Below are 27,014 nucleotides of genomic sequence, written 5' to 3'. Positions count from 1 at the left end.
CTGCAGTGCCACTCCTAGATGGGCCCGGTGTTTGTGTCGGCCACTAGGGTCGCTTATCTTACACAGTCAGCTACCTCATTGCGCCTCTTTTTTTCTTTGCGTCATGTGCTGTTTGGGGAGGGATTTTTGGAAGGGCCATCCTGCGTGACACTGCAGTGCCACTCCTAGATGGGCCCGGTGTTTGTGTCGGCCACTAGGGTCGCTTATCTTACTCACACAGTCAGCTACCTCATTGCGCCTCTTTTTTTCTTTGCGTCATGTGCTGTTTGGGGAGGGTTTTTTGGAAGGGACATCCTGCGTGACACTGCAGTGCCACTCCTAGATGGGCCCGGTGTTTGTGTCGGCCACTAGGGTCGCTTATCTTACTCACACAGCTACCTCATTGCGCCTCTTTTTTTCTTTGCGTCATGTGCTGTTTGGGGAGGGTTTTTTGGAAGGGCCATCCTGCGTGACACTGCAGTGCCACTCCTAGATGGGCCCGGTGTTTGTGTCGGCCACTAGGGTCGCTTATCTTACTCACACAGTCAGCTACCTCATTGCGCCTCTTTTTTTCTTTGCGTCATGTGCTGTTTGGGGAGGGTTTTTTGGAAGGGACATCCTGCGTGACACTGCAGTGCCACTCCTAGATGGGCCCGGTGTTTGTGTCGGCCACTAGGGTCGCTAATCTTACTCACACAGCTACCTCATTGCGCCTCTTTTTTTCTTTGCGTCATGTGCTGTTTGGGGAGGGTTTTTTGGAAGGGACATCCTGCGTGACACTGCAGTGCCACTCCTAGATGGGCCCGGTGTTTGTGTCGGCCACTAGGGTCGCTTATCTTACTCACACAGCGACCTCGGTGCAAATTTTAGGACTAAAAATAATATTGTGAGGTGTGAGGTATTCAGAATAGACTGAAAATGAGTGGAAATTATGTTTTTTGAGGTTAATAATACTTTGGGATCAAAATGACCCCCAAATTCTATGATTTAAGCTGTTTTTTAGGGTTTTTTGAAAAAAACACCCGAATCCAAAACACACCCGAATCCGACAAAAAAAATTTGGTGAGGTTTTGCCAAAACGCGGTCGAACCCAAAACACGGCCGCGGAACCGAACCCAAAACCAAAACACAAAACCCGAAAAATTTCAGGCGCTCATCTCTACTTTATCATCCCTGTCCACTTTATCTCCATCCACGGCTTAGTACTGTACATAGAAACAACTAATCTATAAGTGCATGGAATACAATTTGTTTTCAATTGGTTTTGAATGTTATATTGACATTTCTTAGCGTATAGCAGCCTTCAGTTCATTAACCCCCTCAGTGGCAGGTTTTTCTAATTTGGTCACACCTCCCAGGGCAGGTTTTTCATTTGTTTTACCGACGCATTGCCAGGGGTTTCATGCGCGTTGCCAGGGGTTTCACGGGCTGTGTCATGCTTTTTGCCAGGGATTTTATACTCAGGGATACATGCTCGTTGCCATGGGGAATGCTCGTTGCCTTAGGGAATGATCATTGCCTAGGTGTAGCTAGGGATGGCCAATGACCATCGATGATTCAAAATCATTGATAGTCTATGACCGATGTCGATTACTTTTACCATTGATGGGGGAGAACCAGATGGTTTCCCACCATCGATGGTTCAGTGCTACCGTTTGTTTTTTCTAAAAGTGTCAGGGCACAGATCTTAGCCCTGCCCCCTGACACCAACTTAGCCACACACCCTTGGTTCGCTCGCATGTGTACTGTAAATAGGGGAAAACCATCGATGGGGAAAACCATCAATGGATCCATTCCTGATAGTTTTACACCATCGAGGTTATCCATTAATGGTGACCATCGATGGATAACCCACCGATGGCCATCCCCCTGGCAGCACTGATATCCTTTCCCCCCATCCTCCCTTTACTCCGTTCTGCCTGTGGACGTTTGCAGAATGATGCGATCGTGTCATGACGTCACAACGCGATTGCGTCATGACGCAATCGTGTCATTCTGCAAACGCCCACCGGCAGAACGGAGTACAAGGAGGAGGGAGGGGGAGCAGTGGTATGGGCGGAAAATTTCCGGGGTTGCCAGTCTGCGCAGCGCAGCTGGGCCCGGAAATTTTCTGGGCATGCCACTGAAGGGGTTAATGGTTCTTGGTCCATGTTTGTAGATCTCAGCTGTTAGATGGCCCCGTTGGCTGTGTAGAGGTTTTCATGGAGCCGATGTGGATTGTTTTCCATTCAGTAATGAAAATTCTGCTTGTTGAAGTAGCCAGACAAATGAAAGTAATCTTCGTCAGGAAACTGCAACGATAACGGCGAAAATGGCCCCCCGATTGAGTCAAAACTTCAGAAATCGACTACAAGTGTATCACGAATGAAGGCCATCATCTGGACGATATCATATTCAGAACCAATTGAAAATAACTGTATCCCATGCACTTTTAGATTGTGCATTAAACTTTATATAGCAATTGTAATGCTTTTTCTTGTTAACCTGTAAAATCTGGGATTGTTTTTTTTTTGCCTCACCCTATATATGCTGAGATAATATCATAGATCAAAATTATTTATTAATGTTCATCCTCAGTCATGGGCCTAAGAACTGCACCCCTTTAGCAATGGTTTCTTCTCGCTGAAAGATATTTTGGGGTAAATTTACTAAGATGGGAATTAGAGATGAGCGCCTGAAATTTTTCGGGTTTTGTGTTTTGGTTTTGGGTTCGGTTCCGCGGCCGTGTTTTGGGTTCGACCGCGTTTTGGCAAAACCTCACCGAATTTTTTTTGTCGGATTCGGGTGTGTTTTGGATTCGGGTGTTTTTTTTAAAAAAACACTAAAAAACAGCTTAAATCATAGAATTTGGGGGTCATTTTGATCCCATATTATTATTAACCTCAAAAACCATAATTTCCACTCATTTTCAGTCTATTCTGAATACCTCACACCTCACAATATTATTTTTAGTCCTAAAATTTGCACCAAGGTCGCTGGATGACTAAGCTAAGCGACACTAGTGGCCGACACAAACACCTGGCCCATCTAGGAGTGGCACTGCAGTGTCACGCAGGATGTCCCTTCCAAAAAACCCTCCCCAATCAGCACATGACGCAAAGAAAAAAAGAGGCGCAATGAGGTAGCTGACTGTGTGAGTAAGATAAGCGACCCTAGTGGCCGACACAAACACCGGGCCCATTTAGGAGTGGCACTGCAGTGTCACGCAGGATGTCCCTTCCAAAAAACCCTCCCCAATCAGCACATGACGCAAAGAAAAAAAGAGGCGCAATGAGGTAGCTGACTGTGTGAGTAAGATTAGCGACCCTAGTGGCCGACACAAACACCGGGCCCATTTAGGAGTGGCACTGCAGTGTCACGCAGGATGTCCCTTCCAAAAAACCATCCCCAATCAGCACATGACGCAAAGAAAAAAAGAGGCGCAATGAGGTAGCTGACTGTGTGAGTAAGATTAGCGACCCTAGTGGCCGTCACAAACACCGGGCCCATTTAGGAGTGGCACTGCAGTGTCACGCAGGATGTCCCTTCCAAAAAACCCTCCCCAATCAGCACATGACGCAAAGAAAAAAAGAGGCGCAATGAGGTAGCTGACTGTGTGAGTAAGATTAGCGACCCTAGTGGCCGACACAAACACCGGGCCCATTTAGGAGTGGCACTGCAGTGTCACGCAGGATGTCCCTTCCAAAAAACCCTCCCCAATCAGCACATGACGCAAAGAAAAAAAGAGGCGCAATGAGGTAGCTGACTGTGTGAGTAAGATTAGCGACCCTAGTGGCCGACACAAACACCGGGCCCATTTAGGAGTGGCACTGCAGTGTCACGCAGGATGTCCCTTCCAAAAAACCCTCCCCAATCAGCACATGACGCAAAGAAAAAAAGAGGCGCAATGAGGTAGCTGACTGTGTGAGTAAGATTAGCGACCCTAGTGGCCGACACAAACACCGGGCCCATTTAGGAGTGGCACTGCAGTGTCACGCAGGATGTCCCTTCCAAAAAACCCTCCCCAATCAGCACATGACGCAAAGAAAAAAAGAGGCGCAATGAGGTAGCTGACTGTGTGAGTAAGATTAGCGACCCTAGTGGCCGACACAAACACCGGGCCCATTTAGGAGTGGCACTGCAGTGTCACGCAGGATGTCCCTTCCAAAAAACCCTCCCCAAACAGCACATGACGCAAAGAAAAATAAAAGAAAAAAGAGGTGCAAGATGGAATTGTCCTTGGGCCCTCCCACCCACCCTTATGTTGTATAAACAAAACAGGACATGCACACTTTAACCAACCCATCATTTCAGTGACAGGGTCTGCCACACGACTGTGACTGATATGACGGGTTGGTTTGGACCCCCCCCAAAAAAGAAGCAATTAATCTCTCCTTGCACAAACTGGCTCTACAGAGGCAAGATGTCCACCTCATCATCACCCTCCGATATATCACCGTGTACATCCCCCTCCTCACAGATTATCAATTCGTCCCCACTGGAATCCACCATCTCAGCTCCCTGTGTACTTTGTGGAGGCAATTGCTGCTGGTCAATGTCTCCGCGGAGGAATTGATTATAATTCATTTTAATGAACATCATCTTCTCCACATTTTCTGGATGTAACCTCGTACGCCGATTGCTGACAAGGTGAGCGGCGGCACTAAACACTCTTTCGGAGTACACACTTGTGGGAGGGCAACTTAGGTAGAATAAAGCCAGTTTGTGCAATGGCCTCCAAATTGCCTCTTTTTCCTGCCAGTATAAGTATGGACTGTGTGACGTGCCTACTTGGATGCGGTCACTCATATAATCCTCCACCATTCTTTCAATGGTGAGAGAATCATATGCAGTGACAGTAGACGACATGTCCGTAATCGTTGTCAGGTCCTTCAGTCCGGACCAGATGTCAGCATCAGCAGTCGCTCCAGACTGCCCTGCATCACCGCCAGCGGGTGGGCTCGGAATTCTGAGCCTTTTCCTCGCACCCCCAGTTGCGGGAGAATGTGAAGGAGGAGATGTTGACAGGTCGCGTTCCGCTTGACTTGACAATTTTCTCACCAGCAGGTCTTTCAACCCCAGCAGACTTGTGTCTGCCGGAAAGAGAGATCCAAGGTAGGCTTTAAATCTAGGATCGAGCACGGTGGCCAAAATGTAGTGCTCTGATTTCAACAGATTGACCACCCGTGAATCCTTGTTAAGCGAATTAAGGGCTCCATCCACAAGTCCCACATGCCTAGCGGAATCGCTCCGTGTTAGCTCCTCCTTCAATGTCTCCAGCTTCTTCTGCAAAAGCCTGATGAGGGGAATGACCTGACTCAGGCTGGCAGTGTCTGAACTGACTTCACGTGTGGCAAGTTCAAAGGGCATCAGAACCTTGCACAACGTTGAAATCATTCTCCACTGCGCTTGAGACAGGTGCATTCCACCTCCTATATCGTGCTCAATTGTATAGGCTTGAATGGCCTTTTGCTGCTCCTCCAACCTCTGAAGCATATAGAGGGTTGAATTCCACCTCGTTACCACTTCTTGCTTCAGATGATGGCAGGGCAGGTTCAGTAGTTTTTGGTGGTGCTCCAGTCTTCTGTACGTGGTGCCTGTACGCCGAAAGTGTCCCGCAATTTTTCTGGCCACCGACAGCATCTCTTGCACGCCCCTGTCGTTTTTTAAATAATTCTGCACCACCAAATTCAAGGTATGTGCAAAACATGGGACGTGCTGGAATTTGCCCATATTTAATGCACACACAATATTGCTGGCGTTGTCCGATGCCACAAATCCACAGGAGAGTCCAATTGGGGTAAGCCATTCCGCGATGATCTTCCTCAGTTGCCGTAAGAGGTTTTCAGCTGTGTGCGTATTCTGGAAACCGGTGATACAAAGCGTAGCCTGCCTAGGAAAGAGTTGGCGTTTGCGAGATGCTGCTACTGGTGCCGCCGCTGCTGTTCTTGCGGCGGGAGTCCATACATCTACCCAGTGGGCTGTCACAGTCATATAGTCCTGACCCTGCCCTGCTCCACTTGTCCACATGTCCGTGGTTAAGTGGACATTGGGTACAACTGCATTTTTTAGGACACTGGTGAGTCTTTTTCTGAGGTCCGTGTACATTCTCGGTATCGCCTGCCTAGAGAAGTGGAACCTAGATGGTATTTGGTAACGGGGGCACACTGCCTCAATAAATTGTCTAGTTCCCTGTGAACTAACGGCGGATACCGGACGCACGTCTAACACCAACATAGTTGTCAAGGCCTCAGTTATCCGCTTTGCAGCAGGATGACTGCTGTGATATTTCATCTTCCTCGCAAAGGACTGTTGAACAGTCAATTGCTTACTGGAAGTAGAACAAGTGGGCTTACGACTTCCCCTCTGGGATGACCATCGACTCCCAGCAGCAACAACAGCAGCGCCAGCAGCAGTAGGCGTTACACGCAAGGATGCATCGGAGGAATCCCAGGCAGGAGAGGACTCGTCAGAATTGCCAGTGACATTGCCTGCAGGACTATTGGCATTCCTGGGGAAGGAGGAAATTGACACTGAGGGAGTTGGTGGGGTGGTTTGCGTGAGCTTGGTTACAAGAGGAAGGGATTTACTGGTCAGTGGACTGCTTCCGCTGTCACCCAAAGTTTTTGAACTTGTCACTGACTTATTATGAATGCGCTGCAGGTGACGTATAAGGGAGGATGTTCCGAGGTGGTTAACGTCCTTACCCCTACTTATTACAGCTTGACAAAGGGAACACACGGCTTGACACCCGTTGTCCGCATTTCTGTTGAAATAGTTCCACACCGAAGAGCTGATTTTTTTGGTATTTTCACCAGGCATGTCAACGGCCATATTCCTCCCACGGACAACAGGTGTCTCCCCGGGTGCCTGACTTAAACAAACCACCTCACCATCAGAATCCTCCTGGTCAATTTCCTCCCCAGCGCCAGCAACACCCATATCCTCCTCATCCTGGTGTACTTCAACACTGACATCTTCAATCTGACTATCAGGAACTGGACTGCGGGTGCTCCTTCCAGCACTTGCAGGGGGCGTGCAAATGGTGGAAGGCGCATGCTCTTCACGTCCAGTGTTGGGAAGGTCAGGCATCGCAACCGACACAATTGGACTCTCCTTGTGGATTTGGGATTTCGAAGAACGCACAGTTCTTTGCGGTGCTACTGCTTTTGCCAGCTTGAGTCTTTTCATTTTTCTAGCGAGAGGCTGAGTGCCTCCATCCTCATGTGAAGCTGAACCACTAGCCATGAACATAGGCCAGGGCCTCAGCCGTTCCTTGCCACTCCGTGTGGTAAATGGCATATTGGCAAGTTTACGCTTCTCCTCCGACAATTTTATTTTAGGTTTTGGAGTCCTTTTTTTACTGATATTTGGTGTTTTGGATTTGACATGCTCTGTACTATGACATTGGGCATCGGCCTTGGCAGACGACGTTGCTGGCATTTCATCGTCTCGGCCATGACTAGTGGCAGCAGCTTCAGCACGAGGTGGAAGTGGATCTTGATCTTTCCCTAATTTTGGAACCTCAACATTTTTGTTCTCCATATTTTAATAGGCACAACTAAAAGGCCCCTTAGGTAAACAATGGAGATGGATGGATACTAGTATACAATTATGGACGGACTGCCGAGTGCCGACACAGAGGTAGCTACAGCCGTGAACTACCGTACTGTGTCTGCTGCTAATATAGACTGGTTGATAAAGAGATGTCGTAGTATGTATGTATGAAGAAGAAAGAAAAAAAAACCACGGTTAGGTGGTATACAATTATGGACGGACTGCCGAGTGCCGACACAGAGGTAGCCACAGCCGTGAACTACCGTACTGTACTGTGTCTGCTGCTAATATAGACTGGTTGATAAAGAGATGTCGTAGTATGTATGTATGAAGAAGAAAGAAAAAAAAACCACGGGTAGGTGGTATACAATTATGGACGGACTGCCGAGTGCCGACACAGAGGTAGCCACAGCCGTGAACTACCGTACTGTACTGTGTCTGCTGCTAATATAGACTGGTTGATAAAGAGATGTAGTAGTATGTATGTATGAAGAAGAAAGAAAAAAAAACCACGGGTAGGTGGTATACAATTATGGACGGACTGCCGAGTGCCGACACAGAGGTAGCCACAGCCGTGAACTACCGTACTGTACTGTGTCTGCTGCTAATATAGACTGGTTGATAAAGAGATGTCGTAGTATGTATGTATGTATGAAGAAGAAAGAAAAAAAAAACCACGGTTAGGTGGTATACAATTATGGACGGACTGCCGAGTGCCGACACAGAGGTAGCCACAGCCGTGAACTACCGTACTGTACTGTGTCTGCTGCTAATATAGACTGGTTGATAAAGAGATGTCGTAGTATGTATGTATAAAGAAGAAAGAAAAAAAACCACGGTTAGGTGGTATACAATTATGGACGGACTGCCGAGTGCCGACACAGAGGTAGCCACAGCCGTGAACTACCGTACTGTACTGTGTCTGCTGCTAATATAGACTGGTTGATAAAGAGATGTCGTAGTATGTATGTATAAAGAAGAAAGAAAAAAAAACCACGGTTAGGTGGTATACAATTATGGACGGACTGCCGAGTGCCGACACAGAGGTAGCCACAGCCGTGAACTACCGTACTGTACTGTGTCTGCTGCTAATATAGACTGGTTGATAAAGAGATGTAGTAGTATGTATGTATAAAGAAGAAAGAAAAAAAAACCACGGGTAGGTGGTATACAATTATGGATGGACTGCCGAGTGCCGACACAGAGGTAGCTACAGCCGTGAACTACCGTACTGTGTCTGCTGCGACTGGATGATAAATAATGATATAAAAAATATATATATATCACTACTGCAGCCGGACAGGTATATATATTATATAATGACGGACCTGCTGGACACTGTCTGTCAGCAGAATGAGTTTTTTATAGAATAAAAAAAAAAACACCACACAAGTGAAGTCACACGACGAGTGTTTAACTTTTTCAGGCAATCACAATATAGTATACTACTAACTATACTGGTGGTCAGTGTGGTCAGGTCACTGGTCAGTCACACTGGCAGTGGCACTCCTGCAGCAAAAGTGTGCACTGTTTAATTTTAATATAATATGTACTCCTGGCTCCTGCTATAACCTATAACTGGCACTGCAGTGCTCCCCAGTCTCCCCCACAATTATAAGCTGTGTGAGCTGAGCACAGTCAGATATATAATATATACATAGATGATGCAGCACACTGGGCTGAGCAGTGCACACAGATATGGTATGTGACTGTCTTGTACTCCTGGCTCCTGCTATAACCTATAACTGGCACTGCAGTGCTCCCCAGTCTCCCCCACAATTATAAGCTGTGTGAGCTGAGCACAGTCAGATATATAATATATACATAGATGATGCAGGCATGCAGCACACTGGGCTGAGCAGTGCACACAGATATGGTATGTGACTGAGTCACTGTGTGTACCGTTTTTTTCAGGCAGAGAACGGATATATTAAATAAAACAACTGCACTGCTGGTGGTCACTGTGGTCAGTCACTAAACTCTGCACTCTCTTCTACAGTATCAGCCTCAGGTCAATCTCTCTCTCCTAATCTAAATGGAGAGGACGCCAGCCACGTCCTCTCCCTATCAATCTCAATGCACGTGTGAAAATGGCGGCGACGCGCGGCTCCTTATATAGAATCCGAGTCTCGCGAGAATCCGACAGCGTCATGATGACGTTCGGGCGCGCTCGGGTTAACCGAGCAAGGCGGGAAGATCCGAGTCGCTCGGACCCGTGAAAAAAAACATGAAGTTCGTGCGGGTTCGGATTCAGAGAAACCGAACCCGCTCATCTCTAATGGGAATTCTATTTAAGGTGGGATGTCACCAATTGCAACCAATCAGATTCCAGGTATTATCTTCTTGAAGATGCTAGATAAATGAGAAGTAGAATCTGATTGGCTGTTATGGGCAACATCCCATCTTAAATAGAACTCCCTTCGTAGTAAATTCAGCCCTTTGATACAGATACAGATAAAACTTGTACTGTAGCAAGAAGTTTTTGTTGTAGTTACATGGGAGTAAGAAAGGAGACTTTCCATGATCGGTTTCTGAGGGGCAGATGTATTAACCTGGAGAAGGCATAAGGAAGTGATAAACCAGTGATCTGTTCAAGGTGATAAAGGCACCAGACAATCAGCTCCAATATGTATATTAACAGTTAGGATCTGATTGTCTGGTGCCTTTATCACCTTGCACATATCACTGGTTTATCACTTCCTTATGCCTGCTCCAGGTTAATACATCTGGCCCTGAGTGTGATGTTGAGGTTTCTCCTTAGAAAGATCACTGCCAGGAAGCTCTGCAGCAGCTGCAAGCCAGAGTTCTTGCTGTGTTAACGCAGGTCCTAAGTACCAAAAATAACCAGAGAAGGTTCAAAGAAAAAGACTCTTTTTTGGGAGCACTCTTGATTCAGAGGAAAATATTATAATTAATAAATTTTCACAAATAACAATTTAATTGATATAAATCAAATCCTAGGAGTAAATGTGTGTGAAAAACATAGCTTAGCGAAAATATAAATAATTCTAATTATTCGTGATCTCAGATTCACGATTGATGAATTACCGGAGAGTAGAATTCTGTGATGCCTATGCCATAAAGAATTTTGCATCGTATTTATTGAAATGTATGACCATCATTTATACTGCTGATATCCATTACGGATTATATAGGTGCAGAAAGTAAAATCATTGGTCATGCGAATCCCAATATTGTATGACATAAAGTTGAGTGCCACTGTGTCCAATAGTCAGATTTTTTGCAGTACCAGGGTGTTCAAAGGAGGTCTCCCTTCCTTGTACTAACCCGGCCTTTCACTGCTTGGCTTCCAAGTTCGGAAGAGATTGGGCATCTCCAGTGAAGTATGACCGCAATTATTGGACTTTCCTCCTTGGTCACTCCAAATATATGTCAAATGGTTGCTGTATGTTAGGAATGGAAATAGCAAGTGATTCGTAACAAATGTGTTACAAAAGAAATTTACATGCAATCAGCTAAATCATCGACATATGACACAGTGGTCACAAGGGTTAATTGCATCTGCGTGACACGGCGGTCATAAGAGTACATACATATGATTATGAATAATCAGTAGATGCAATTTCTTTTGTAACACATTTGTTACGAATCACTTGCTATTTCCAGGGTCGGTATTCCGGCGCCGGTACTCTGACTGCCGGGATACCAACAGCCGGGATCCTGACTGCTTCCCACCTGACTTTATAGGAATGCCTTTAAACAGGTCTTTAAAGAATTTTTGACATTGTTTATTTAAAATAAATAAAATGCAAGGAATTATCTTTTTAAATTATATCTTATGTTTCATTATTTTATATAAATACATAAATCCAGTATATGGAAATATATTCCCCTTTTTCTACTTTGTAACATGATTGTTACCTAGCGTTGTAATTCCAATGGGAGATTTAGTTGAAAGTGCTATTTATTCATTGGTTTGCCCAATAAATAATATAACTCACCTCGCTGACTTCCTCTATTGATGTACTGTTTACATTACTGGATACGTTCTCCTGCCGCTTCTCCACATTGGAATTCCAGACAACACGCTCATGTTCTAGGTCCTGTAGCTGCAGCTGAAGGTCATTCAGGGGTACAGTAATGTGTTTCTAGAAAGAAGGTACAGTACACTACAAATCAGAAGCATAAAGATTTGCTGCTGCAGTTCCAGCTGTTGATCTGTAAGTCTCTCTACATTCTATCCGAATGTGGAGGATAAACATATACAATATCAAACATAAAGAGGCATCAAACAGACATTACAGGAGCAAACATCAAACAGAGCATTAAGTATACAACAAAATGAGAGATAGTTAACGGGAACAACCAGTGACCCTTTGCCTGGGAAAGGTAAACAGAAGGGAGTTCGGTATGTGATCCTGGCTGTCAGGATGCCGGAGATTACATGACCGACGCCGGCATCCCAACAATGACCATGCCAACAGAGGACAGGGTAATTATTTTGACCCCCCCCTATCCCCTACCCTAAACCATCTGAGGTGGCGACTAGGGCTAAGATTCGGGGGGTGGCGGCTGCAGCTCCCTCCTAGAGCCTATCTCTAACCCCTCTCATCCGGGCTCTAACCCTAGCATTCACCTTGATACTTACCTTTAGTATGTTGGCGGTCGGTGTTCCGGCACCAGGATGCTAACTGGATCCCACAGAAAGGATAAAAATCACCTACTTTGTAACTCTGTAAGTGAGGTCACACTGGAGACAGGGCCACTGAGACATCCACGGGTCTTGGGTACTGAGGAGGCATAGGCAAATTTTGGTATGTGTGGCCACGTCATCTCTGGGAAAAATCACTGTGGAATACTATGCACTGCGTGCTGCGAAGAGGGTCATTTGTCCCTCTCAGTAGCTGCCCCAGGCTTATACCAGGGACCACAATAGGACATAGTAACATAGTAACATAGTATCTGAGGTTGAAAAAAGACAATTGTCCATCGAGTTCAACCTATTTGTGGTGTCCTATGCATGATGATTTGACTAAAATTTCTGACTGATGCTGCTGTCAGCCGTTACATTTTATCCCTATTTATAGTAACTGTAATGCATGACTATTCACCATACCCCTGGATATCCTTATCCATTAAGAATTTATCTAACCCATTCTTAAAGGTGTTGACAGATTCCGCCATTACAACTCCCTCGGGCAGGGAATTCCAAACATGTATTGTCCTTACCGTGAAAAAGCCTTTACGCCGTATTGTGCGGAATCTCCTCTCCTCTAACCTGAGCGAGTGTCCACGAGTCCTCTGTGTTGATCTAACCAAAAACAGGTCCCGCGCAAGCTCTGTGTATTGTCCCCTTATATATTTGTAGATGTTGATCATATCCCCTCTTAGTCTCCGCTTTTCCAATGTAAACATGCCTAGTCTTTCAAGCCTTTCCTTGTATTCCATCGTCTCCATGCCCTTAATTAGTTTGGTCGCCCTCCTCTGTACCTTTTCAAGCTCCAGGATATCCTTTTTGTAGTACGGTGCCCAGAATTGTACACAGTATTCAAGGTGTGGCCTCACTAGTGATTTATATAACGGGAGTATAATACTCTCGTCCCTAGCATCAATACCCCGTTTTATGCATGCTAATATCTTATTAGCCTTCTTTGCTGCAGTCCTACTTTGGGTACTACTGCTTACAGGGCCGGTGCAAGGTTTCTCAACGCCCTAGGCAAAACTTCGGGCTGCTGCGCCCCCCCCCCCCCCCACACACACACACACACACACCGAGTTTTAGTACTGTACATACAGAAAATGCGGTAGAACACAGAAAACAGGTTTTTACTGCATCTTCCTTTTAGTACATCCCGTCAAGCATGCTGACTCTAATGGGCCCTACACACTGGTCGATATCTCGGAACGATATTGTTCAGATAAGAACACTATATCATTCATATCGTTTAGTATGGAGGCACCGACGATGAAAGATGTGCCTCCCCGCAGTCGTTCATCGTTGGTTTTTAATAGTTTTTCAATGCAAGCCAATTTGAATGATATCGATCATCGTTCAAATCGCACTAATCGTCCAGTGTGTAGGGCTTATTAGTGGGAACTTCAGGACAGGTTGCTGCTGTAATGCTGCTGGTGCTCTACCCCGGGTGCTCAAGAACCGCTAGACAAGGGCTGGATTAAGCCTTTGGGGGGCCCAGGGCACTTAAGTCAGCATACCTCCGCCGGGACACCGGCAGCGAAATGTCGGCAGGTGAGCGCAAGAAGACCCTTGTGGGCTCGTTGTGCTCGCCACAGGTTCTATCTACACTAGTGGGAATAGTCCCTGCTAGTCGGCATGCCGACTGTTGGGATTCTCAAGGGGCGGGATGTAGGGGGAACTGTTTTGACCGGTCACATAACTACATCCCGTGCCTGCTGTTTCTCTAATCCCGTGTGTGTGTGTGTATATATGTATATATATATATATATATATATATATATTATAATAAAAGGCTAACGCTGCTCCTCACCTGTTTGGGGGGGGGGGTGTTCAGTGTTTTTTCGTGCTGGCAGACACTATATGGCGCCCGACCAAGCAGTACAAGTGTTGCTCCGTCCAGGTGTGCACAGCCACTGGCTCTGACATTACTGTTATGATGTTCTGTCATTTTGATGGCCTGGTAACTAGTGTATTTTTTATATATATATATATATATATATATATATATATATATATATATATATAATGTCATCTCTTTCCCCCTTCCAGCACCTCCATCCCTTATATATTTAAAGATGCACCCTCACCCCCGCCCTTTGCTGTATAGATTAAATAATCCCCCCACACCTTAAGTATTTCCCAACCCTCTCACCCCCACCCTTTATATATTAAATGAAGCTCTCACCTACCCAATGAGCCCCCGGTCCTTAATCCTGCTATATTTGGTGATGCAGTAGGAGGGACCCGACCCCTTGATCGCCCTATGTGTTGCGATCATGAAGGGTAGGGTGGGAGGGTCCGCAGGGGCAAACACAGGATTTCTAGGAGGGGGTTTCCAGATAAATGCTATACATTTAAAGAATATATATATATATATATATATATATAATATATATATATACACACACACACACATCAGTGCCGTAACTAGACATTTTAGCACTGTGTGCAAGAAACGGCATCAGCGCCCCCCTTCCTTAACGAAAACCGGTGGCAGTGCGCGTCGTACGCGCACGCAAAAAATATAGGGGCGTGGCTTTACGGGAAAGGGGTGTGGTCACAAAATAATTCCAATTCATATAATGGTGCACAGTAGTCCCCATTATTCAAATTACGCCGCACAGTAGCACCACTACACCAGGTAGAGCCCCTTTTACACCTTATGGCAGACAGCGTCCCCTTTTTACACATTACGGCGGACAGTGTCCTCTGTTTACACATTACGGCAGACAGCGTCCCCTTTTTTACACATTACGGCAGACAGCGTCCCCTGTTTACACATTGTGGCAGACAGAGTCCCCCTTTTACACGTTACGGCAGACAGCACCTCCTGTTTTACAAATTACGGCAGAGAGCGTCACCTTTTTTACACTTTACGGCAGACAGCGTCCACCTTTTACATGTTACGGCAGACAGCATCCCCTTTTACACATTATGGCAGGCAGAGTCCCCGTTTAACACAGTATGGCAGGCAGATTCACCCTTACACCCCCCCTCCCGTCCTAGTGTAGTGTAGTGTTGTGAAGTGTACTGTGGTGTAGTGTAGTGTAGTGTAATATAGTGTAGCATAGTGTAGTGTAGTGTAGTCACTTACGTGCTGTTGTGGGTGGGCGGCGGCGGCTTTACTGGGACACAGGCGGGCGGGTGGCGGCTTCAGCAGCAGGAGTCTTGTGGGCGGCAGCGGCTTCCGAATTGCAGGGGAGGGGGGCCGGGCTGCCGCTGGGCCATTGAGAAAGCTGCCTGTCGCACAGACGCTGAAGCGGCTTGAAAACTTCCTCTGAACTTGAAGCCGCGGCTTCAAGTTCAGAGGAAGTTGTGGAACACAGGTGGGCGGGTGGCGGTGGCTTCAGCGGGACATGGTTGTGTCTAGGCGGTGGGCGGCGGCTTCAGAGGGACATGGGCGGCTCCGCCGTCAGCGGGACACAGGCGGCGTTGCCTTCAGCAGTCTGGGCTCGAAGCTAGCAGGTGTGATGCCCGATGGTGTGCCCTCAGTGCATTTGTGGGCAAGGCACCATTGGCACACACCTAGTTACGGCTCTGATATACATCAGACTGCACCCCCCTCCCTCCCGCATTCAATGCAATTCAGCAACCAGATGACACTCCATGGGTGTTAAAAAAAAAAAAAACAGAAAAACAGTGGCTGTATCATTTTCTATAAGAGTATGTGTGTAATATATATATATATATATATATATATTACACACATACTTACTGTATATTTCTATACATAAACACACCATACACACACACACTCGCATATAAATACATACACATAAAGTAAGGTCACACTTAAACATTTGGAGGAGCTTGGAGTCCTTCTGACAAACTTATGCTGCATACCAGGGCAGACTAGCTGCCTCTTCCTGGAGCTCAGTGCAGCCGTGTACCTGCCTATCCTGTCGCTGCCGAGTTCCTGCTGCTACCAACATTGCTGGGTGCCAAGTGTCCGCCGTTGCCGACTGCCCGCTGCTCCCGCCTCTGCTGAGTTCCTGCTGCAGCTCCCCTCCGCCCTCTATACATTGCACACGCTGCAACTTTGATCCTGGCAGCGGCAGTCACTCTCAGTGTGACTGTGTAAAGCTGCCTTCGTCCACCAAAAACCCCCAAACTTGTCCCAATCAGCGGAGGTCCCTGCATGTGCCGGGGGGGGGGGGGGAAGGAGGGGGGGGGGGGGGGGCTGGGCTGTAATATTCATGATATGCAATCGCGGGGTCAGGGCGGGGGGGAGGTGTAAAGCGCAGGGTGAGATCGCGGACGTCTGTGGAGAAGACAGTTAGAACAACTGTAACCTGCTTACTCTAAGTGCATATAGTATTGAAGCCGCTGCCAATGGGTTACATTCACACTGACAGTGCAGCAGGGATGTCGCGGCCGCCTATCTGTTACGGCAGCGGCTTCAATACTCTATGCACTTAGAGTAAGCAGGTTACAGTTGTTCTGTCTTCTCCACAGACGTCCGCGATCTCACCCTGCGCTTTACACCTCCCCCCCGCCCTGACCCCGCGATTGCATATCATGAATGCTGCCGGCTATGGTTACAGAGTTGTTGTAGCAACAGTCTCCTGCTCCTCTCCACGGTAACGCTCCACATGACAAGAAGCCAAGCATTCATCGGCAGCATGAGCTGCCGCCCTCCAGTGGTCTGCGCCCATAGGCAGCTGCCTAAAGCTGCCTAGTGGTGGCGCCGGCCCTGACTGCTTAGCTTGCTATCTATGAGGACACCTAAGTCCTTTTCCAGTACATGGTCCAGGTAATTAGTACCCACTCCACCCACCCTCTCTGTGCCTCTGAGTACAGGGTGAGAACCAGGAGGGTGGAGGGCCTTGCTCGTGGGAGCTTACAATCTAAAGGTGAGTGACATTACACCTGCATATAACCTAATTGTGGCCTTTCATATTGCCCTACTGCTTCAGGTTGTACCATTTGTGAAGTCAGATATACCAGAAAGGCCTTTGGAAAACAGGGATTTGTATTTGCTGGTGACTTTACTTATAGAACATTAGAGGCCGACAAGACATGCTGTGGTTAATACAGAAGTGTCCTCATACATCTAGCCTCAATACGTCATGCACGCATGAGTGAGTCGGCAGTTCTCATGCACCTCTGCTAACGTTGGGCATCTTTTTTTTCCTAAAAATGCTGCGAATAAGATGCACAAGCTCTGATGCTACAGGAAAGCAGTCTGTAACATATCATTTCGTATGCAGATACAGCCGCTGTCGCCCACAGAATATACACATGCTGCATATCATTTTACTCAGCAGAGTTTGCTTGTGCGTCTTATTCGCATAGATTTTTTTTTTTTTTTTTTAAATGCACAAAAAGACACCCGGCGTTACCAAAAATGCTCACAACTGGGCGTGACTAGGAGGGCTGTTTAATGTGACGGCAACAACGATGTAGGAGGACACATCTGCAGCTCCACAACTGTTGGAGCCTGGTATAATAAATAAGATAAATAAGCACATTAATAAGAATCGTCTGTCAGCACTGTACCCGCCACCCGTTGACCACATTTGGTACTGCAGGAGCTATACTTTATTTTTGTTTTCTGTTTTGATTTGAATTCCATATTAAAAACATGATCCTAAACAGAGGCAGCATACTGTACAACTGAAATCACCCCTGAACATACCGTAGAGAAGAAGCTATACTCTGCAACAAACTCAGGTTATGTACACTTTCTTTTTACTCCGTACTGCTTGGCATACCTGGTATGTGCTTTGCTGGGGGAGATGTAGAATGTACTAGTCCAGATAAATGAGCATAAATCAGAGCACAAGTTAGGACACTTCCACTAGACGTTATCTTACTTACAGAATGCTGTGCTGTGGATATGATCTGTGCTCCCAAGTTGAGAATGATTTTATACAGACTCTGGATGTGTGCTTGCTGCTCTAGACTTCTCACCGAATGGACCTCACTCATAGCAGGTGCTGGTGTCGGAGGGTCCAGTTCTGTTTTAAGAATATTCAGCTGCACAAAAAGATTTGTATCAAAACTGGATGGTTATAACAGCAGTGTCTGCATAGCGCTACCATTATTAAACATATAATCAAGGGGTGTGATACCACTTACCGGCGCTCAGGATGCCAGCGGTCATATGACCAACAGCAGCATCCCAGTGGAGGAGATCCCAACAGGGGTGATGTAAGTATACTTACCTTCCCCACCAATCCCCTAATACCCCTTTCACATCGCACAAATAACCCGGTATCGACACGGCATATTGCCGTGTCGACACGGGTCAGTGTGCGATGTGAAAGCACTTTCTGAGAATTAGCGGGTCGCCTGACCGGGTAATTCAACCCGGTATAAAAGAAGGGTTATTACCGGGTTGAATACCGGGTCAGGTGCAGTGTGAATGGGAGCCGTGTCGATGCGACACGGTTCCCATTCACAGCATAGGGAGAGGCGGCACAGGAGATGAGCTCATCTCCCAGCGCCGCCTCCACCCCCGCCCCTGCTGCTGCTGCGTTCCCCCGCTGCTATGGCAACCGAACCGGTATATTGCCGGGTCAGAAAGCCAGCAGAAGGGAGCAAATGCCGGATCCCACCCGGTAAGGACACGATTCTTTTACCGGGTGGGATCCGGCTTTAGCGATGTGAAAGCGGTATAACACTCCTTCCCCGCAGCCTAACACTAACCCTCCCATCCCCGCAGCCTAACCCTCCCCCACCCTTCCCCGCAGCCTGACCCTAACACTCCCTTCCCCGCAGCCTGACCCTATCCCTCCCTCCCCCGCAGCCTAACCCTAACCCTCCCTCCCCCCGCAGCCTAACCCTAACCCTCCCTCCCCCCGCAGCCTAACCCTAACCCTCCCCCGCAGCCTAACCCTAACCCTCCCTTCCCCGCAGCCTAACCCTAAACCTCCCAGGTGGTGCCTAATCCACCCCTCCCGCACTCTAACCCTAACCCTCCTTCCCACGCATCTTAACACTAACCCTCCCTGGTGGCGCCTACACCTAACCCCAGACCCTCTTTCCCCCCAATCCCCCACTCTTGCGGCCTAAACCTAAGAGTCGCCGGCATACTTATGTTCAGGATACTGGCAATCGGGATTCCGGCGTTAGCATATTGACTCATGCCCGAGTTCCGACGTTGATATTTTGGCAGGGATTCCGGTGCCGGGATTTTGAATGCCAGCATTCCGACCACCGGCATTTTGAACGTATCCCAAATCAAGGCTTTGATAACTATGCTTACCAGATCAATCATGTAAATCCTAACGCAAATGAAATGCAGAAGCTTCTCTGCTATGTCTTCACATACACGCTACATGGCTGCTTAGTAAAAGTAAAGTTGCACAGATGTGTTATATGATGTGCAGCTACACAGAGCGTGTAAGTCACGTGTCTCGCTGTACATACTGTAGCTAACCTGGTGATTTTTATTATGCTCAGATTCTTTTTGAGTCCCACATTATTAGGTCAAATGTATGAAGCAGTGATAAGAGTGGAGAAGTGAGCCAGTGGAGAAGTTGCCCATGGCAACCAATCAGCTGCTCTGTATAATTTTATAGTATGCAAATTAGAAATGTTACTTCAATGCTGATTGGTTGCCATGGGCAACTTCTCCACTGGCTCACTTCTCCACTTTTATCGCGGCTTCACACATTTACCCATATATTATGTGAAGCCATGACAGGGATGTAAGATCACCAGTTCTACTAATCCAGATTCAATTGAAACCTGAGTACTGGGAGATATTTCTGGTAGTAAATGTTGGCAGAGTGTACTAAGCTATCACCCCTCACACTATAGTGACTTAGAGGGACATGTACTAAGCAGTGGTAAAAGTGGAGAAGTGAGCCAGTGGAGAAGTTGCCCATGGCAACCGATCAGCTGCTCTGTACATTTTTATAGTATGCAAATTATAAATGTTACGTCGATGCTGATTGGTTGCCATGGGCAACTTCTCCACTGGCTCACTTCTCCACATTTATCACTGCTTAATACATGTCCCCCTTAAACAGTAATGCAGGTTTATTTAGTGTACACATGTGACTCAGATGTAACACTGATATCGGTAATCAGGAGCCCATATATCACACAAGGTAACAGCATTAGGTAGCGGTACTTATCAGGAGATGTCTATGGTGGTAAAGCATAGGGGACTGCACAGTTGTGCAGTCTGACTGCCACTGTAGAGAAGATGATGCATGCACTGGAAACGCTGCGAGTCTCTGTAGCTGAGATCTGCTCCCAGTCTCAGCTCTGCACACTTGTACACCAGGACTCTGTCTCACAGTCTCTGTGTGTCACACTCTCCTCACTCTCTCCGAGATGGAAGCACAGGAACTTACATCATATAACTGAGCCTCCGAGTGACTCCTAGCACTGGAGGCCTAACATTAGGGGATGCTCCCATAGACTGATACACAGAAGGAGACAGATACAGAGCGCACCATATCATAACACTAAAGGGATTAAGTCGAAAAAGAGGATATATTTTGGCCATGAGTACAGTATGTTAAACTTATGCAATGTTAAATATGTGTAAGTTATTCAAATGTAATTAAATTGAGTGAATTATACTTAACGTTATGCTTTCTACCTCTCATTACTGTCTGTTACGGGTTAAAGAGGGTGGTCCAATCTCGCCCTGGACTCATGGATTTTTGTATGCAGCCCTAAGTCCGCAGTACTGTAAGTACGGCATGTAACATGTAATTGATTTGACCCCATAGTGTGTGTGCACTGTCAGTCAGTTGTTTTGTTTAATACAGTCTGTATTTAAAATTATTTAAAATGCATATATGGAACACTGAGGATCACTTACTTCAGTCTTCATCTTATAAAACTCTACAAGTTTGCATAAAACTTCTTCATACTCCGTGATACTGTCCTTCAGCCTTTGCCGATTCTCAGCCAGGTCATAGTTCATTTTTACTGTTTTTTCATTTGCTTGTGTTCCTTCCCGGGCAATGAGTTCAGAAATCTTCACAGCATGTTCCATTTCATCATTTAGTTTCTGATGAGACACCATAAATGAATAAGACCATAACATTATCTGTGCAGCCAGTAAGGGCCCATAATTCAGCACATTGCATATGTTTTGTTATTTTGAGGCTTACTCGGAAGACTATTGAGGGAAGGGTAGATCATCATCTCCTAGCTCTCCCTCACGTTCTGCTGTGGTGCCCATCTACAACTTACAGGTTTTACATCTGAATTAAATAGAAAACATAACATAACCATCTATATAAGACAAGCAGAGATGTCGCCCCTAGCAAGCTATCAGAGTCATTTTATAGAATGCACTAGACAAATGATAGCTTGAATCTGATTGGTTGATATGAGCAACATCTCCGCATGCCCATTAAAGAAGGTTTGATATACTTCTCCCTACCACTAGGAGGACTATTGTAGGCCCATAATGTGAGTAGAGAACCAAAATGTACAATAGAGGCAATTACAGAGAAACACAACTTTAGTAATAATAAGACCCTTGGTGTTATAATAACTGATAGCTATTGCAGTGAAATGTGATAGAATTATCCGGAAGTTATGTTTATATAGTGATCATGGGTGTCAAAACATGGGGGGTGTTTGGCGGCAAGAGTGTGATAATCACCCCTGCCCCCCAGGAAAAAATATTTGAGATGTGCCAGTCAATGTATTGAGTACTGCAAGTGTCAAGATGGAGATAATCCCCTTTCTGGCTGATCCACCTCCTACCTCACCACACCCCCTCTCCGCCCTCCTCCAGGGCCACCTCCACCCTGCATCCAGTTCCAGCCCCTACAGTATGTGGCTAGTTACTATTGGCTGGCCCCTCCTCCAAAACCAGCTCTGCACCCTTCTTACGCCCCACTGCATATGTTCCTCCCCCCCTGTCACCCTCAGCTCCCCCTTTCTCCTTTCTCTACCCTCATCACAGCAAAAGCCCCCCCCCCCCCCCCCCTCCTCCCCAGTAGATGGATAGACATTCAGCAATTTAAAGGTGCCAAAATGAAATTATATATTGGCCAAACCCCCCCAACCTAAAACATTTTCTGGTACCCCTGAGAGTGTTACAAAAAACTGCACTTTGTGCTAGATCCTGAACTGTACACATATTGGATACCCATATTGCTAGACAAAGCCACAAGCAACAATTGCACACTTGCAACCATTGGCTGGGGAGTAGGAATCTCAACATCCATCAAGCTCTGCATTAGCAGCATATGTGCAAGGAGGGTAGAGTATCGGTGTGATTGCTCCTCCCCCCCTCCCAATCCCCCATACATCATTCAGACAGATGAGACTGCTGCTCCCTGTACGCACATGCAGCCCAGAAGACAGCAGCGTGTGCTGGGTTGAGGAGAGCAACATAAGAAGTGGTGGGGGATTGGAGGGGATCTCCCCAGGAGGGCCCCTTCTACAAGCCTGTGTGTGGGTAATTAGTACCTACTCAACCCCCGCTCTCAGACCCGGACTAGTGTCTATAAACAGGGGTGTAGCGAGGGTGGCTCCGGTGAAGCGCGAGCTCCAGGCGCCAGAAAAGTTAGGGGGGGCACTGCCGTCTGCCCTCCCCATCGCGGGCAGCTGTACTGGTAGCCACAGAGCAGGAGGAGGAGAATCAGTGAGGCGCACACTTACTCGGAATCGGAGACTAGGTAGGAAACAGGGAAGGCCATAGGCGACAGCAGGAGACACTGACAGCCGGCACATGCCGGAGCTCTGCCCACCCTCTTTATATGTCTCACTTTCTTCTTGTAGCTGTGCAGCAGGGTTACTTCTGTCCTGCTAAATCACTCTCTGCCCCCGCTTCTGCAGAACCTCTTTCTGCCCCGGCTGCTGCAGCACCTCTCTCTGCCCCGACTGCTGCGGAACTTCTCTCTATAGTGGTGTAATGCTGCAGCACCTCTCTCTCTCTGCTCCAGCTGCAGCAACTCTTTCTGCAGATGGCTACTCGCCATGTTAAGTGTCATAGCACCTGCGTGAGGCATCACGCAACTTGCCGTGGCCCGCCACCTACATGGTCCAGACGTGCCTGCATCATCCAGACCTCACCACTAAAGCGAAGTATCCACACCCACAAAACATGGCGTCGATGCCCCATTCCCACCTCCCTCCATGTCTTAAACGGCGTTTTGAAGAGAATGCAGTTTAGGACCTTGAACATGCACATACTGGCGTATCGCATGCACAGATGTGCAAAAATCGCTTCATAGAGAATTTTGCACATCAGCTTCAGGGTCTGAAATGGCCCCTAGGCCCCCAATTCAGTACAAGGGAGGGGGGCGCTAAAACATACCCTTGCTTCGGGCACCATGGCGCCTAGCTACACCTCTGTCTATAAATGCATCACTGTGGACATCTGCATCTGTTTGCAATTTAATGAACATGCCCTGTCTGTACCTAGTCCTTCTACTCCCGTTTCGACTTTACACTCATAAGCAGATGCAGTGTGTACATGCGTGTGGCTTTTTTGTGGACATGCACAGTGGGGGTGATTCCAAGTTGTTCGCTCGCTAGCTGCTTTTAGCAGCATTGCACACGCTAAGCCGCCGCCCTCTGGGAGTGTATCTTAATAGTTTAGCAGAATTGCGAACGAAAGATAGCAGAATTGCGAATAGAAATTTCTTAGCAGTTTCTGAGTAGCTCCAGACTTACTCAGCCATTGCGACCAGCTCAGTCCTTTTCGTTCCTGGTTTGACGTCACAAACACACCCAGCGTTTGCCCAACCACTCCCCCGTTTCTCCAGCCACTCCTGCGTTTTGCAACTCGAACGCCTGCGTTTTTCCCGCACACTCCCATAAAACGGCCAGTTTCCGCCCAGAAACACCCACTTCCTGTCAATCACACTACGATCAACACAGCGATGAAAAAGCTTTGTTATGCCGTGAGTAAAATACCTAACTTTTGTGTAAAATAACTAAGCGCATGCGCAGTAAGCGTCTAATCGCAGTATAGCGAAAATCGGCAAGAGCGAACAACTCGGAATGACCCCCAGTGTCAAAATTTGCAGATTTATGCTTTGTAATTGGGCGTACTTCAGGCCCTTTATGTTATAAATTCATTATAAAAAAAGCAAGCGGAGTAAAAGTAAATTTATATATGGACAGTAACTAGCGCTAAAGACATGAACTTTTTGCTGTATAAATGGTGGTGGGGGAATAACTGTCACAAGCTGTTAGTGTGGCATACTGGAATGTTAGGAGACAAGAGATATTGGAAAGTTCCAAAATCCATTTAATTCTTATCAGTGAGTGGGGGAGTTTTATGGCCCCAAACCAGTTCTGGCAGACCCTGCCACATCTAGGGGGTTAGAACAGGAAGTGCAGGGGGATTTTAGCAAAAGGAACAAAGCACAGGACAGTGCAGTGGGAGCTGAGGTCTGAAGATGGAGGGCACAGGCTAGTGTCTAGGAGAAACCCAGTCCGGGGACTGTGGAACAAGCATGGTCCACAGTCCCTGGCATGATGGAGAGAAGAGCAGCGTGTGGGTATTGCTATGAAGAGAGGGAGAGCCCATATCTGCAGTGTAACAGGAGAGCTAGCAGCTTCAGTGAGAGATGGAGAGTGCAGTGTGAGAGCCACAGTATGCAGAGTACAGTGGAAGGAACCAGGAACAAAGGACCTTCAGGTGTACCCAAGAAGCAGGACGGGAGGTGTGAGTCTGCGGGAGAGGACGAGCTGGGTGAGTGGTAGGAACCACGTTTGGCGGAAGGCCCCCAGTAACGTACGTGTCCATGAGAGATCCCGTTTAGATAGAGCCCCTAGCGAATGGGGGAGAGCACACTGAAATGAATCTCAGTTTGCGGAAGCCGCACTACTGATTCCCAGAGACTGCGCTGGTATGTACTGTAATGCTGTCACATCATTGTTAATGCTGTTATTGCCAGTGAAGCAAATGAAAGGAGATGTAACCTGATGTAACCCATATGAATATTGTGCTGTTGAGAAGAAAAAGAAGTTAAATGTTACTGTCGTGATAACCCTGTCTGATCTGTGAATAAACTGCTTGCTTATGTGATGAAACAGCCTGGTGTGCAATGCTTTTTAAAATGACTGATGGACCGGCCGCTGCCCGGCTATCACATTAGCAGCAGGTTGATCAGTTCCAGCTGGAATATGGAACAGACTAATCTGATGTTTGCTTACCTGAAATTTTGCTTTAATATTATGCAGATTCTCTTGTGCAATTGAAATATTCTGGGCGTCATCATTTCCAAGGCTCATTGCAGATAGAGGTTGTAGATCTTTCTCCAGCTCTTGGAATCTGCTAGCAGCCTAATAAAATAATCATGTAATAAAAAATGTTCGGATGCTTCTTCTGGCATTCATGTTTAATACAACAAACTGTAATTGGTTGTCTCAATTAATATATACCAATCTTAGCTGATCTCTAATTGTTCTCCATTGCTGTGTGGAAGAATGTACTTGATTGACATGCTGTCGCCAGGCCGCCCATAGTTTTGTGATCTCAGCCTTTTCCTTATTCAGATTAGCCATTGTATCCTCCACTTTCTGCATGTGTTTGTCCTTCAGAATGGTGTTCTTTTTCATCTGTAAGCACAATAGATCATAAGACTGCATTGATTTACTGTAACGCTGATTGATAGTCCCAAATTCATCGCATCATGCTTTTATATAAATACCTTAAGAGAATGGATGTCTGATGCAAATAACATTTATCTTAATAACACTGCCTCAAGTGTAGCAAGATCTTACAAAGGTGTAATATACATCCATTGCCATCCAACTCCAACAGTTTCAAATTGAGATTAATATATATAATTAAAAAAAAAATGTAATCTACTTCACCATATAATTAAATATCCAGCATTGAATACAACTGCAAGCGCATTGCTGAATTATTAATCACATATAAATCAACTTAAAGGTCAGCAAAGGTCATTTATAGAATTGCAAAAATGTACCTCCCGCGATGCAAATGACATTTGTTCCTGCTATTTGGCCTATGTTTTTGGCCTAAATTATGCTGAGTACCTCAATTTTACTGTTAAATAGCAGAATCTATTCTATTTATTCTGATTAGCAGTGTTTAGTACTTTGGGGCTAATTCAGGCAGAGGTGTTTGCGGGGCAGGTGGCAATGCCTCGTTTCCTAGGCGGAGACAAAGCAATGTGGGGGCACAGCTTAAAAACATGGGGTGACGGTGGCCGCAGGGGGGAAGTGGCATGGGCGTGATCGGGGCGACTGCGTGATGTCACACCCAGCCACTGTGATCACAAAAATGGCGGCGGGCCTCCTGCGGGAGCAGCCAGGCTGCGCCGTCAGGAGGCTAACCTTTTCAGTGATCACTCTGAAATTGTGACGCGACCACGATTTCAACATGGTGAAAGGGGGGGGGGGGGGGAGGTTAGCATGCTGGGTGGCCTTGCCCTGCGATGGGCAGCCCCCAGCATGAAATCAAATGGATTGCAAATTCTGCTACTTTACAGAATTTGCAATCCTTATTGAAGGCAGGTGGCTACCCGTCATGTTTTTGGCTGCAGCGGCTGCGTGTGACATCACACAACCGCCGCGGCCCACTCCGCAAATGGTTCACACACACCTGCGTTGTCAGGACCACGCCCCGAAAATGCCACAGCAACGCTGCCGACACGCCACGCGACCGCCTCTGCCTGTCAATAAGGCAGAGGCGATCACACCAGTGAGATGTGCGGCTGCTGCACGTGCGCACACCTCATTGGGCTTCAGCGACCAGGTTTGAATTAGGCCCTTAGAGTGTGCACCTGCATTTTTTTCTTTTTTGTGTGTGACTCAGCAAGGTAGCACCTGTCATTATGTTTAGAATTATGGTGTGCAGTCCCAAGTCCGTCCAAAGTTGGTGACCTTGGGGGTAATTCAGACCTGATCGCTCGCTAGCATTTTTTGCAGCGCT

At 46.9% G+C, this 27,014-nt stretch overlaps 1 protein-coding gene and 1 pseudogene across 4 annotated transcripts in view; both read right to left on the bottom strand.

Annotated features, from left to right (window-relative positions):
- CCDC141 (coiled-coil domain containing 141) overlaps positions 1-27,014 on the bottom strand; it is a 337,148-nt gene that overhangs the window by 74,107 nt on the left and 236,027 nt on the right. For all 4 annotated transcript variants that reach the window (XM_063933345.1, XM_063933348.1, XM_063933346.1 and 1 more), the window contains 5 exons: positions 25,496-25,672; positions 25,268-25,396; positions 20,958-21,149; positions 17,993-18,151; positions 11,478-11,624 (listed from right to left, as the gene is read on the bottom strand). In XM_063933345.1, coding sequence (XP_063789415.1) covers positions 11,478-11,624; positions 17,993-18,151; positions 20,958-21,149; positions 25,268-25,396; positions 25,496-25,672 — 804 coding nt within the window. The remainder of the gene's footprint in view (positions 1-11,477; positions 11,625-17,992; positions 18,152-20,957; positions 21,150-25,267; positions 25,397-25,495; positions 25,673-27,014) is intronic.
- Positions 10,754-10,873, bottom strand: LOC134946988 (5S ribosomal RNA; annotated as a pseudogene).

Source organism: Pseudophryne corroboree, chromosome 7 (genome assembly GCF_028390025.1).
Source record: "Pseudophryne corroboree isolate aPseCor3 chromosome 7, aPseCor3.hap2, whole genome shotgun sequence".
NCBI lineage: Eukaryota > Metazoa > Chordata > Amphibia > Anura > Myobatrachidae > Pseudophryne > Pseudophryne corroboree.
This window is presented reverse-complemented; position numbering and strand designations above follow the sequence as displayed.